Source organism: Kogia breviceps, chromosome 2 (assembly GCF_026419965.1).
Source record: "Kogia breviceps isolate mKogBre1 chromosome 2, mKogBre1 haplotype 1, whole genome shotgun sequence".
In the NCBI taxonomy this organism is placed as follows: domain Eukaryota; kingdom Metazoa; phylum Chordata; class Mammalia; order Artiodactyla; family Physeteridae; genus Kogia; species Kogia breviceps.
Genome location: NC_081311.1, coordinates 65,939,650 through 65,953,543, shown reverse-complemented (window position 1 = coordinate 65,953,543; position 13,894 = coordinate 65,939,650). Strand labels below are relative to the sequence as shown.

At 36.2% G+C, this 13,894-nt stretch overlaps 1 protein-coding gene across 3 annotated transcripts in view; it reads right to left on the bottom strand.

The window, feature by feature from the left end:
* CTNNA3 (catenin alpha 3) overlaps positions 1-13,894 on the bottom strand; it is a 1,725,986-nt gene that overhangs the window by 1,265,311 nt on the left and 446,781 nt on the right. For all 3 annotated transcript variants that reach the window (XM_067025523.1, XM_059054939.2, XM_059054940.2), the window contains one exon: positions 10,058-10,321. In XM_067025523.1, coding sequence (XP_066881624.1) covers positions 10,058-10,321 — 264 coding nt within the window. The remainder of the gene's footprint in view (positions 1-10,057; positions 10,322-13,894) is intronic.

Genomic DNA, 13,894 nt, shown 5'->3' with positions numbered 1-13,894 from the left:
CCCCCATTGATTACAACGTTAGCTGTGGGCTTTCCATATATGGGATTTATTGTGTTGAGGTGAGTTCCTTCTCTATGTAATTTGCTGAGTTTTTTTTTTTTTATCATAAATGGATGTTGAACTTTGTCAAATGCCTTTTCTACATCTATTGACATGATCATGTGGTTTTTATCTTTCATTCTATTAATGTGGTCATCACACAGATTGATTTTCATATGCACACCATCCTTGTATCCCAGGGATAAATCTCCCTTGGTCATGGTATATAATTCTTTTAATGTACTGTTGAATTCAGCTTGCTGGTATTTTATTGAAGATTTCTGCATCTATGTTTATTAGAGACATTGGCTAATAGTTTCTTTTCTTATGGTGCTTTTCTCTGCTTTGGTATTATGGTGATACTGTCCTCATAAATGATTTGGTAAATGTTCTCTCTTCCAAAAAGTGTTCTACTTGGGGGAAGATTAAGAATGATTGGTATAAATTCATCTGTGAAACCATTTGGTGATGGACTCTTCTTAGTTTAGAGGTTTTTGATTACTGCTTCAATCTCCTTACTTGTTATTGGTCTGTTCAGATTTTCTATTCTTGACTCAATCTTCAGAGATTGTACACTTCTGGAAATTTATCCATTTCTTCTAGGTTCTCTAGTTTGTTGGTATGTAATTGTTCACAGCAGTTTCTTATGATTGTTATTTCTTCATTATTAGTTGTAATGTCTCCTCTTTCATTTCTTTGATTTTATTCATTTGAGTCTTCTCTTTTTCTTAGTCTAGCTAAAGGTTTGTCAGTTTTGTCTCTCTTTTCTTAGTTTCATTGATCTTGTAGTTTCATTGACTTTTTTTTCCTATTGTTTCTCTTGTCTCTATTTCATTTATTTCTGTTCTGACTTTTGTTATTTTCTTCATTCAGCTAATTTGGGGCAAAGTTTGTTCTTCTTTTTATAGCTTCTTGAGGTATAAAGTTGGTTTATTAGAGATGTTTCTTTTTTCTTAATGTAGGCATTTATCACTATAAAATTCCCTCTTAGTACTGCTTTTGCTGTATTCCATAAGTTTTGGTATTTAATCTTTTTATCTTCATTTGCCACATGACACTTTGTAAAATTTCTTTTGATTTCCTCTTTGACCCAATGGTTGTTCAAAAGAGTGTACTGTTTAGTTTTCTCATATTGTGAGTTTTCCTGTTTTCTTGCTATTACTGATTTCTAGTTTCATACCACTGAAGTTGGAAAAGATACTTGGATTTCTATCTTCTTATATTTAATAAGACTGTTTTGTGTATTTATTAGACTTATTTGGTGTATAGCATTCTTTTGTTGTTAGGTGAAAAGTGCTGTACATGTCTATTAGGTTCACTTAATCTATAGTGTTGTTCATGTCCACTGTTTCTTCATAGTTTTTCTCTCAGAATGTACTATCTAGGGCTTCCCTAGTGGCACAGTGGTTGAGAGCTCACCTGCCAATGCAGGGGACACAGGTTCATGCCCCAGTCCGGGAAGATCCCACATGCCGTGGAGCGGCTAGGCCCATGAGCCATGGCCACTGAGCCAGTGTGTCTGGAGCCTGTGCTCTGCAACAGAAGAGGCCACAACAGGGAGAGGCCTGCGTACCACACACACACACAAACACACACACACACACACACACACACACACACACACACACACACACACAAAGACTCTACTATCTATTATTAAAAGTAGGGTATTGAAGTCTCCTACTGTTATTGTATTGCTGTCAATTTCTCCTTTAAAATCTGTGAATATTTGCTTTATATATTCAGGAACTCTGATGCTGGGTACAAACATATTTATAATTATTTTATCTTCTTTTTCAATTGACCCTTTTATCATCATATAATGACCCTCTTTGTCACTGGAGACAGTTTTTGACTTAACTCTAGTTTGTATGGTATAAGTATAGCTCCTCCTGTTTTATTCTGGTTAACATTGTCATGGAATATCATTTTTCCATCCCTTCACTTAAACCATATATGTGCTTTTGAATCCAAAGTGAATTTCTTATAGATAGCTTATAGTCAGATATTGTTTTTTTTAATCTATTCAGCCACTCTATGTCTTTCAATTGGAGAATTTAATCCATTTACATTCAAAGTAATTATTGATAGGTAAGCTCTTACTATTGCCAGTTTGTTAATTGTTTTCTGATAGTTTGGTACTTTCCTCCTTTCTTCCTTTTGCTTTCTTTCTTTTTGATTTGAAGATTTTTTTTTTTTGGTTAGTGGTATGTTTTCATTCCTTTCTATTTATCTTTCATATATCTACTACAGTTTTTTTCTTTATGATTACCATACGGTTTAAATAACACATCTTATAGTTATAATAGTCTATTTTAAGCGATAAGAGCTTAATTTTGATTGCACACAAAAACTCTACACTTTTACTCTACTATCACATTATAGGCAATTGATGTTATAATGTACATCTTTTTATGTTGTGTATCCATTAACATAATTTAATTATAGTTATTTTAAATATTTTGTCTTTTAACTTTGATACAAGAATTAAATTGATTTAACCACCATTATAGTAATAAAGTGTTCTGTTTTGTCTATAGTAATACCTTTCCCAATGAGTTCCATATTTTTTATTCTCTCATATTGTTGTGTCATCTCAACTTAAAGAACTCCCCTTAGCATTTCTTGTAAGGTAGGAATACAGATGATGAACTCCTTTAGCTTTTGATTGTCTGAGAAAATCTTTACCTTCCCTTCATTTTTGAATGACAAGTTTGCCAGGCACTTTATTGTTGGTTGGCAGATTTTTTCTTTCAGCACTTTGAATATATCACCACATTCCTCACTGGCCTGCATAGTTTCTGCTGAAAAATACATTGATAATCTTATGGGGGAAGGGAGGGTCCCCTTGTATGTAGCAAGTCATTTTTATCTTGCTGCTTTCAAATTTCTCTTAGTCATTAACTTTGACAATTTGATTATAATGTGTCTTGGAGTGGGTCTCTCCAGGTTGGGTTTTTTTTTTTTTTTTGGTGTTTTTTAGACTTCCTGGATGATGTCTATTTTCTTCCTTTGGAAAATTTCCAAACATTATTTATTTGAATAAGCTTTCTGCTCCCTTCTTTTCTCTTCTTTTGAACTCTCATAATGCATACATAGCCACATGATGATACACATATGGATAAGTTTCTTAAGCTGATTTCATTTTTTTTTTTTTTTTTTTTGCTCCTCTGACTGTATAATTTCCACTGACTTGTCTTTGAGTTCACTGATCCTTTCTTTCCTCTGTTTGATCTAGTCTGAGCTAAACTCCATCTATTGATTTTTTTTTCCCATTCAGTTGTATTATTCAGCTCTATGATTTTTTTTTAACATTTTGTCTTTGTTAAAATTCTTACTTTGTTCATAAATTGCTCTCCTGACCTCAATGAGCACCTTCCTGTTCATTATTCTGAATTATCTGTTGGGTAAATCACATATCTCTATTTTATTAGGGTTCATTTCTGGAGAGTTAGTCTGTTCTTTTATTTGGAACATATTTCCCTGTTTTTTTCTTGACTCTCTCTGTGTTTTTCTGTGCGTTAGATAAAATAGCCACCTCTCCCAGTTGAGAGACTGGCCTCAAGTGGGTGATGAACCCCAATAATCAGCCCATCCAGCTACTCCAGATGCTTCTCAAATGTTTTTGCTACTCTAACTTGAAAAGTTGTGACACTAGATGTGCAGCATAACCCCTTCCAGGGAGAAACTAGTAGCTGGGCTTTACTGCTGGAGCAAGCCTGGGAAAGGAGTTGTAGGAAGAGCCTCCGCTCATTCAAAACTGCCACTTTGTTCTGTGTAGACCCCAGGAAACTAGAGAATGCATGGCTCCATCAGCTCCCAGAGGCAGGCGAGTGAGAAGCTAGATCTTCAGGCAGTAGTCAGAAAAGTCTACTGTACTAGATGTGTAGTCCAACTCCTTCCAAGAAGAAGATGGTGACTCGGTTACTTAACTGGAGCTAGCCAGAGGAAAAGCCATGGGAAGTGCCCACACACAGGTTCAAATGCCTAGGAGACTAGTGATTGCCTGTCCCATCAGCTCCCAAAGACAGCTGAGTTAGAAGTCAGACCCTGGTCACCAACTAGAAAATTTAGTATGTAAATGTGCATTCTAACCCCTTCCAAGAAGAAGCTGGAACCTGGGCTTTATTGCCTGCTCATTCTGAACTAAGCCAGGGGAAAAAGCTATAGGAACTGCTTGAAAACTACCTCTTTGTTCTCTATGGTCCCAAGGGACTAGCAAATATAGAGTCCCTGTCAGCTGTCAAACATAGGCAAGCTAGTAGACAGTCCCTCTGGTAGCAGCCATAAAAGTTGGAGTGTTAGATATGTATCAAAACCTTTTCTCCTCAAGGAGGAGCTGGGAGATGGGGGATTCCTCTCAACTGTATGATGCTGTGTTAAGAATGGAGTTTATGGTCAGAGTGTATCTCAGTTTTTCCTGTTTTGAGGTGGGCATTTTCTTAGTTGACCAACATGGAGGAATTGCTCAACTTGTTTCTGGATTTCAGAGGCAACTGATACATGTGTAGTTGTTTATTCAGTGTGTTTATGGGTAGAGGGAAGAGTTGGGAGCCTCCTATTCTGCCATCTTGCTGAGAATGAAGCTATCCCTATTTTCTTTTTAAAATATTCTTTTTGCCTTTGTTGTTCTTCAGTTTCATTACAATATATGTAGATGTGGATTTCTTTCTATATATCTTGCTTAGGAATTATTAGATTTTTTAGCTATGGAGATTGCTATGTTCCATTAGTTCCAGGAAATTCTTAGTATTTTTTATGCTTTTCTTCTTCTGTATCTTATATCAGAATATTTTAGAACTCGTCACACCATCCTCCATGTAAAACTCCTTTTAAAAAAATCTTAATTTGTGTCTCAGTGGTGCATTGCAAGTAACTTCTTCAAACACATCTTTCAGATCATTAATTTGCTATCTAACCTCCTGTGTTGCCTAACCATTGAATTTTTCACAATTATGTTTTTCATTTTAGATAGTTCTGTCTGGTCAATTTTGATAGTCTTTTCTTCCTTCATCATACTCCTCGTACTTTACTGAGTAGATGAGAAAATAATATATATTAAGCATACTAATTTACATCTAATATCTTACTGTTTCCACATCTGCAGTGTTTGCATATCTGATTCTGCAGTTTGCTCTTTCTACAAAATTTCATTCATGGTGACTTGCTTATTTGTGTGTCTTGTGAGAACTTATTATCCTTGGACTTGTATGAGAATTTTTTGTGGACTTAGTGTATGGTGCAGACAGAATTTGAGTTTACTCCTGGCAGTTACTTGGAGATATTGCCAAGACAGGACAATTTTAAATTTTCAGTTAAAGTCTTAGAGGCTACACAGATAATATGACTTTTGACCCAAAGTCCAGATAAGAACAGGCTTACACTTAGAAATTTTCCAAGATGTTTTGTATATTTTTCTGACCTACCCATGGCCAATTTAAGCCAGTCAAGTTTTCCTACTATCTCCTGCTGTAGAGGCTAGTGTTTTTCTTGTTTATCCAATGAGGTGGTCAAATAAAAGGATTCTCAGATTCATGTGAGGGTCTCATGTGACTTTCCAGCTGACAAGCTTTGTCTTTTGTCCTCAGTTCATGTTCTTCCAAAATCCAAGCTACAGGCAATAATGAAAAACAAATTCCCTATATCGCCTAGCACAATGCTAGTGCTGGCTTGCTAGTTTGGATTTGTGCTCTTTGTACCTGGCTAGCCCCAACAAATTTCCCTAATTCACCTATCTGATTATCCATGTAGTTAAAAATATTTTATCCATTATTTTTAGTTTTTCTAGTTCACTATATTTCTAAAAACCAAACCATTTTTTCATATTAAATTGCTTCTAGGTATCACTGATGCCTATTTTCCTTTACCTCCTAAATGCTAATTTGATTAATAGAAGTCCTGTTTTCTCCTTCAGGTGAAAACAGAAGAATATAAGGACTGCATACCTCAAAACTATTACTCTTAGTAAAAGGCAGCATAGCTTGGCAGTTACAGGGAACCTAGACTACGGCTAGATGGCCACTGAGGAAAGATTTTTTTTTTCTCTTTGTGCTCCCTTACCACAGAAAGGTATCTGAGCAGCATATCACTCAGATATTTTCCTTGTGGTTTCCCTCACTTTAAATTTGCATCCCAGTTAAAAGTTAGGTAAAGTAGAATACAAACCCCCAGTACGTACACTACCAGTTGGAGAAAGGAGAAAAAACAGGGGTAAAGGGAAAATGCTCTTCACTCCATTAGTGCAAAACGATAGGCACCATTCCTATATTCATTCTTTCCTTCTTTCACTCATTCGTCGATATTTACCTAGCATTTACTATGTATAGAGCATTGTTCTAGGTGTTGGGGATACAACACTGAATAAAGGAATATATGAATGATGACCATAAATTAATATATAAAAAGAAGATAGGAAAATAAACATTACAGCTCTTTGAAAATGACAAAATACTACAAAACTCCTTTGTTATTATCATCATTATCACAAGAGGATCTGGATAATTCTGTGGACTGTGATTATAAAAGCTGTATTTTCCTTCCACACAAGAGCAAATATACCTTAGTAGACTTGGAGCTTCAAAGCAATTTTCACTGGCAAAGTTTCTCACTTAAAGATATTTTCATAATTCTGTTAATCCACAGTTGGTCACTTCTCAACTCTCATTCAGTCACAAATGCGAAAGAACACTCTAAAATTCACATTAGCTTTTCCAATAAAGAAATTGATTTAGCATGTACAGTGTACTAATTCAACTTCTATTTTCTCCAACAATAAATCTCAGGTTTCATTTCAACAACCAGACATGGACCAGAATGAAAGATTTAATGACACTTCAGCTTGGTAGTTGTTGAGTAAGTGCTCTGATACATTTCTACACTATAACATTTAATGAGACTTACTCCCAACAGAGTATTTACTACATCAATTTATTTCATAGTATTATATTTGCAGAAGCAAGATAGAGTAAAGGTTATTTTGGATCCTTTACCAATAAGCTTCCTGTAAGTAAAGAAAAGTGCAAACATTTAATTTACAAAATCATTTAAAAAGGCTAAATGCTCAATAAATTCTGCTTTATCTAGTTCAGACAACCTCAGGAGCTATTGTAACTTGGATATAAAAATGTATATAAAATTCAGGTATTTTGTACTAGCTTTCTATCCTTAACTTTGACTGGAACTGAATTTCAAAGGTTGTTGAGACAGTATTGGGATTTCTGGGTACTATCTTTGAAACTCTCTCCTGCCTTGATAAGAAGAAGGGAGTCAGCAACCTATCTTACAAAAGGGAAGACTCTATCACTATGCCTATGCCCACTCCCATCAAAACTACACCCATACACACACACAGAAACAGACACACACACACACACACACACACACACACACACACACACACACACACTTTCTCCTCCTCTCCAACCACTGCCATTTCTTGTCTGCAGCAGCCACTTTCAACTAAAGTGATAAAAGAGAAGTCCCTGAAGGAAGACAACTTTAAAATCTTCTATCTTTCTATAATCCTAAGAATATAGAAAAAGGTGTCTGGGATAAACTGATCTCTTATGCAAGCATCACCTGATACAATTCTGTTTAGTACTATGAAAAATGTGATACACAATCCCTTCTGTCCACTCTTGCAAATTTCACCTCACAATACTTGTCACTCCTCATACACAGACTACTTCTACTTAAATAACCCAGGTACCCAAAAAATAAGTTTTCACTAAAAAGTTATGCCATCTTCTGGACTGGGTTACATATATAATTTCTCTGATAGTTCCAATAAACTAAGAATCATAGAACAAGTTTTGTTGAATTTTGATTAAGCACATTAAGCTCTACCTGTGAGAATTCAGTATAATACAGAAGCTGGAAATACCTTCTAGAGTCAGACATACTATTCACATCCTGGTTACTTCCACTCACTAGCCTTCTGACTTGAGCAAGTTAAAAATCATACATAAGTCTCAGTTTTATTCTCTGTAAAACAAACAAACAAACAAAAAACATATCTTATATGGACACTGTAACAAGTGATAAATTTATGTTAAGTGTTTAGCTATCAAGAAATGTTACATATTAATGTATGGGGGACCTAATGTTCTGCTAGTATCACTGGTATAAAATTAGTTAGAAACATAATCTTGCCCACAGGGTGTTTTCAATCTTATTGTGAAGACAGAATGCTCATCTAATAGACAAGTTTACTGAGTACTCATGACACAGGGCAAACATTTACATGATGGGATATTATTAAAGAATCACCACTAATTTTCTACCTTATTTAGATAAATAGGCCCTAAAATTTTCACATAATTGCTAATAATTAGGAAGTTAACAGATTTTTTCATTGATGCCAAAAATCAGGAATTTAATATTAGGTTAGAAATGAAGAAACCTGTTTAAGACATGTAACTAAAGGAAAAGCATATGGAAAGGTTATTCTAAACTTAAATGAATTAGATATCTAATAAGTTTATTGTGACAGTAATGATGTTAAGAACATATAGGAATTATAGGTTATGTGTTTATTTTTTTAAGTTATCAGTAAAACTTTACTAATTTTAATTGTGTTGATTTCTTGATTATGGAAGAATCTTCTGCCAAATAGTCACCTCCACAACTAATAATGAAAGCTAAGATTTAATGAGCACTTATTATGTGCCAGTCACCGCTATGAGCATTTTTACATGTATTATTAATTCACTGACGCAGACAACACTAAGATATAGGTCCTATTATTATCCTCATTTTATAGGTGAGAAAACTGAGAGTTCAATAAAATAGCTTTCTTAAGGTCACACAGGCAGTATCCGCCAGACCTGGGATAGGAACTCAGGCATCTGGGCTCCTGATCCCTTATCTTTAAGCATTACACTGTGTTGTCTTCCATTAAGCAAGTACTTATCTGACTTGGATAACCAATGATCTTTGACATCATAGTGGAATGTCTAACAAATGTCTCCACTCAACATGTTGAAAATTGAGTTGCTGATCTTCCTCTCAAAAATGGCTTCACCCACAGTCTTCCCCATCATAGTTGATAAAAGCTTAATCCATCCAGTTGCTCAAGCCAAAAAACAAACAACAACAACAACAACAAAAACTTGTAATTACCTGTGGTAGACACAGAGGTTTACTGCCCATATCCCCCTTCCAGGTAGGACTTGTTGCCTACCTGTGGAGGGTGAGGCCAGCAGATGGCACCCCTGTCAGTTCCTTCAGGGTCTGCAGCAGCTGCAGAAGGCTTATCCCCAGCCCCCCTGCCTGGAGGTAAGACCCTTCCCAGGGTAGGGTGACCTGCTTCCAGTGATTGAAAGAGGCCTGGCTATTTCTTGAGGTTAACACTCTCTCCAGAGCTCCCTGCTCATTGGTGGCTTTGGGGGTCTGGCTCACAGGTAGACTTCTTCCTCTGCTCAGTCCTGCTCCCTTCCTCTCCCTTCACACGTTGATTCCTAACAACACCTTGTATCCCAAATTCTGTCCAGTGTGTGCTTCTAGAGGAGCTAACCTGCAACACCAGCCATGACTCTTCCCTTTCTCTTACACCCCACAACCATTCTGTCAAATCCAGTTGGCTCTACTTACAAAATTTAGCCTTAATGTTCACTAGCCACCCTAGTCCAAACTAAAATGTGAGGAGTTAAGAGAGCAGCTCTCAATTACATCCCAAGCATAAAGAACAGTGCCAATAATAAGTATTTGTGGAATAAATAAATCCTACATTTCATAAATTGATCTATGTAAAATAAAGTCATCATTTCAATGTAATTAACAATCCCAATTTAAATGCATTGCCTTCCTTGGCAGAGATGTAAAGGAATCAGAAGTCTACTGATAGAATATTGTCCTGCGATTCAATTCTCTGGAAAACACAGACAATGATAGAGACTGATTAGGTCACTGGATTTTTATTTACTCATACTCTGAACTCCAACCCAAAGATCTGAGAACACACATCTATTAATTTTCATATTGGTACATCAAATCACAATTTAATTTTCTCTCAACTTACCTCAAGCTCATCAAGGGCACTTGCCAGGGTTGCTGCCTGAGGTTCTGGTGGGACTAACACATTCTGGATGCCTTGTGAAGCATTTGAAATTACATTGAGGGCATTCTGAATTTCTTCACAAACTGTGTCCTTGCTGGCTTTGAGGGAAGCGACATCAGAATGTTCCAAACAAGCTGAACAAACTGAATGCAATATGGGGGAGTTCTCCTTCAATGAGGCCCGGGCACCTGCAATTTCATCCCTCTGATTTGGAGATTTTAGGTCCTGAGGAAAGAAATAAAAAGAGAGGTTATGGAAGAAAGATTTATGCCAAGAAGCTCCATTTTTCTGCCAATATAAATGAAAAGATAATAGACACTAGGAATTCATAACTATAAGTTAAAATAAAGGGCATAAATTATTTCTATACTCCTCCTGATTCTGTTAAAATTTCTGTAATAGGAAAGCTAAGCCACAGCAAATAAAGGTCACAATGGTACAGATGTGTGATAACTGAGTAACTCTTACATTTGTCAGTCATATACATATAAGTCAGAAAAATACTTTGGCTTTCACATTATGAAGTGAATTATAAAACAGCTTAAATTACAAGGATACTGATTACTTATTTGAATAGATGGTGATGACTGCATTTAAACTTTTTGTTAAAACTAAACCAATTAAGTTAAGAATACTAAATTAAACTTCCCACCATTCAGCTATCTTCCACTCATTTTCAGAAACACTTGCTTATAAGTTAATCCTGGATTTTTCTTTCTTCGACACTTATTCAAACAAATAGTTATTGAGCATTTAGTATATACTAGCTCTTGTGCTTAGATATCAAGTGCACAGAAGTGAACAATCCTACAAGGACCTTGTTCTTCTGAAGCTTATGTACTTTTTTGAGGGGGAAGGGGCCTAAAGACAAATGGATAAACTAGGGAAAACAAATACACAAGACAATTTCAGGTAATGAAAAATGCTATCGAGAAAAAACAACACTGACTGACTTGAGAAAAGAAGCTCTTTAGCTTGGGTGGTCAGAGAAGATATTTCCTCAGAGATGACATTTGCAATAAATATAAATGAAAAGCATTTCAAACAGTGGGAGGAGAGGAAAGAGAAAGTCCTATATAAGTGACAGCTGGTTAAAACTAGCTCAATATACAGTGAAAAACCCTGGCAAGTACTCCCTTAACCAAGAGATGAATGTTAACATCATCAGTGACGTCACATGGATATCAGGTGCTCCTTGATATGTTGTGACAAGACGAGTACTTCATCTGTCCGGAATTCTCTCCAAAAGCCCACAGTCTCAGTCTAATCATGAGAAAAACAACAAACAAAACCAGACTGGGGAAAATCCTACATGATACCTGGACTGTATTCCTCAAGACTGTTAAGTTCACAAAAAACAAAGAAACTGACTGATAAACTGTCACAGATCAGAGGAAATTGGGGAGACATGACAACTAAATGCAGCATAGAACCGTGGATCAGATCCTGGAACAGAAAAAAGACATTAACGGGAAAAGTGATGAATTCCCAAAAAAAGCCCAGAGTTTAGTTAATAGTAATGCATCAATTTTGTTCATTGTGGCTAATGTAAGACATTAACAATGAAGGAAATCAGAAGAAAAGTAGATGGGAAATTTCTGTACTATCATTGAACCTCTTCTGGAAATCTAAAATTATTAATATAAATAAAAAGTTTATTTTAAAGAAAACTAATTCAAGGGAACTTAACAGTAACTTAGGCATTCCACATACAATATCTCATGTAATCCTTATAAAAACTCATGATACATATTATTCTCCTTTTTAAAGATGAGAAAACTGATATCTATAGAGACTGAGTTCATGAGCCAACTGACAAAGCTAAATGGTGGCATTTCTTGCATTGTAACCCAAGTCAGTGCAACTGCTAAGTCATGATACTAACAGCTATGTTATACTCTTTCCTGCATGGGAAGGATTTCTCTTATTTGCTACTACAAAAGGATGTGAGGACTTGTGTTGTATAATGACTTATAATTTATAAAGTGCTTCTGAATAGTATCTCACTGATCATCACAACACCCTTTAAGGCAGTAAGGCTGGTGTTATAGCCCCATTTTAACTAAATGAGTATTTAGTCTAAGGAGATTAAAAGGCTGATAAAAGAACTGAGACGTAAACCTAAGTCTTCTCTTTGCAAATCCCATGACTTATTCACAAGACTCTGCTACCTTCAGAGTAATGTTACCTGAGGTTAATAAATGGCAGCACTATTATATTTTTAGCTCCTTCCTTTCTGAAAATAAAGGCTGTCTGCTACTTCATGCAGGATTTGGGGGTAATTAACTTTTTTACAAGATGTAGGGAGGACAGAAGTAGCTGTCTACCCACTGTTCATAGCCAGGACATGGAAGCAACCTAAGTGTCCATGGACAGAGGAATGGATAAAGGAGATGTGGCACATATATACAATGGAATATTACTCAGCCATAAAAAGAAATGAAATTGAGTTATTTGTAGTGAGGTGGATGGACCTACAGACTGTCATACAGAGTGAAGTAAGTCAGAAAGAGAAAAACAAATACTGTATGCTAACACATATATATGGGATCTAAAAAAAAAGTTCTGAAGAACATAGGGGCAGGAATAAAGATGCAGCGTAGAGAATGGACTTGAGGAAATGGGGAGAGGGAAGGGTAAGCTGGGATGAAGTGAGAGAGTGGCATGGACATATATACACTACCAAATGTAAAATAAATAGCTAGTGGGAAGCAGCTGCATGGCACAGAGAGATCAGCTCAGTGCTTTGTGACCACCTAGAGGGGTGGGATAGGGAGGGTGGGAGGGAGATGCAAGAGGGAGGAGATACGGGGATATATATATATATATGTACAGCTGATTCACTTTGTTATAAAGCAGAAACTAACACACCATTGTAAAGCAATTATACTCCAATAAAGATGCTAAAAAAATAAATAAATAAAGGACATCTGCCCCCCAAAAAAGAAAACAGCATGTGCAAAGGCCTGAGGCATAACAGAGCAAGGAGAATGCATGCTACTGCAGGTGGCACTACAAGTATAGGGACGCTAAGCAGGAATGGTGATGAATCTAGCTAGAAATGCAGGCAGATGCCATGCTAAAGAACTGCGAGAGCAACAAGCTCAGATGTGTATTTTCAAAGATTACTCTAGCAATGACCATTTAGTGATTAGAGAGAATGAAATTTCAGTCAGGGAGACCAGGCAATAATCCAGGTAAAAGACAGTGAGGGCCTGAATGCTGAACACTATTGCCAGGCTGTAGTAGGATGGATCCAGAAATATTTAGGAGGTAAAAACAGTAAGACTCTGTGATACTTAGATGGAAGGGGGTGGAGGTATCTACAAGCATCTAGAAAATTGTTTTCACCATTGTGCATATCGTGATGCATTCACCTAGATGGAGAATACAGAATGAATAATGCATTTGGAAGAGAAAGGTAAAGTACTTTTTGTCATCTGAGAAATGTGAGATGCCAGCATAATATCCAAATTAAAATATACCATACATGGATCTAGAATTGAGCTAGAAATAGAGATCTGTGAATCACTGGCTCATAGCTGGGAGCTAAAGTCATGTGTGTGAAGGTTACAGGGCCTTCACCCAGGATGAATGTTACAATAAGGAGAAGAACCTACGAGTCATCATAAGTTGTTTCTTGAAGATATAAACCTGAAAATTTTGTGTGCTAGACCAAGAAGCTAAATATGTATTGTAAATTACCAAGAAGAACATTAGAAGATACTGAACTCTCAAAAAACCAAAGAAGCAAGCAAAAACACATGCACACCCTAGAGTTTAGGACCCAAAGTACTG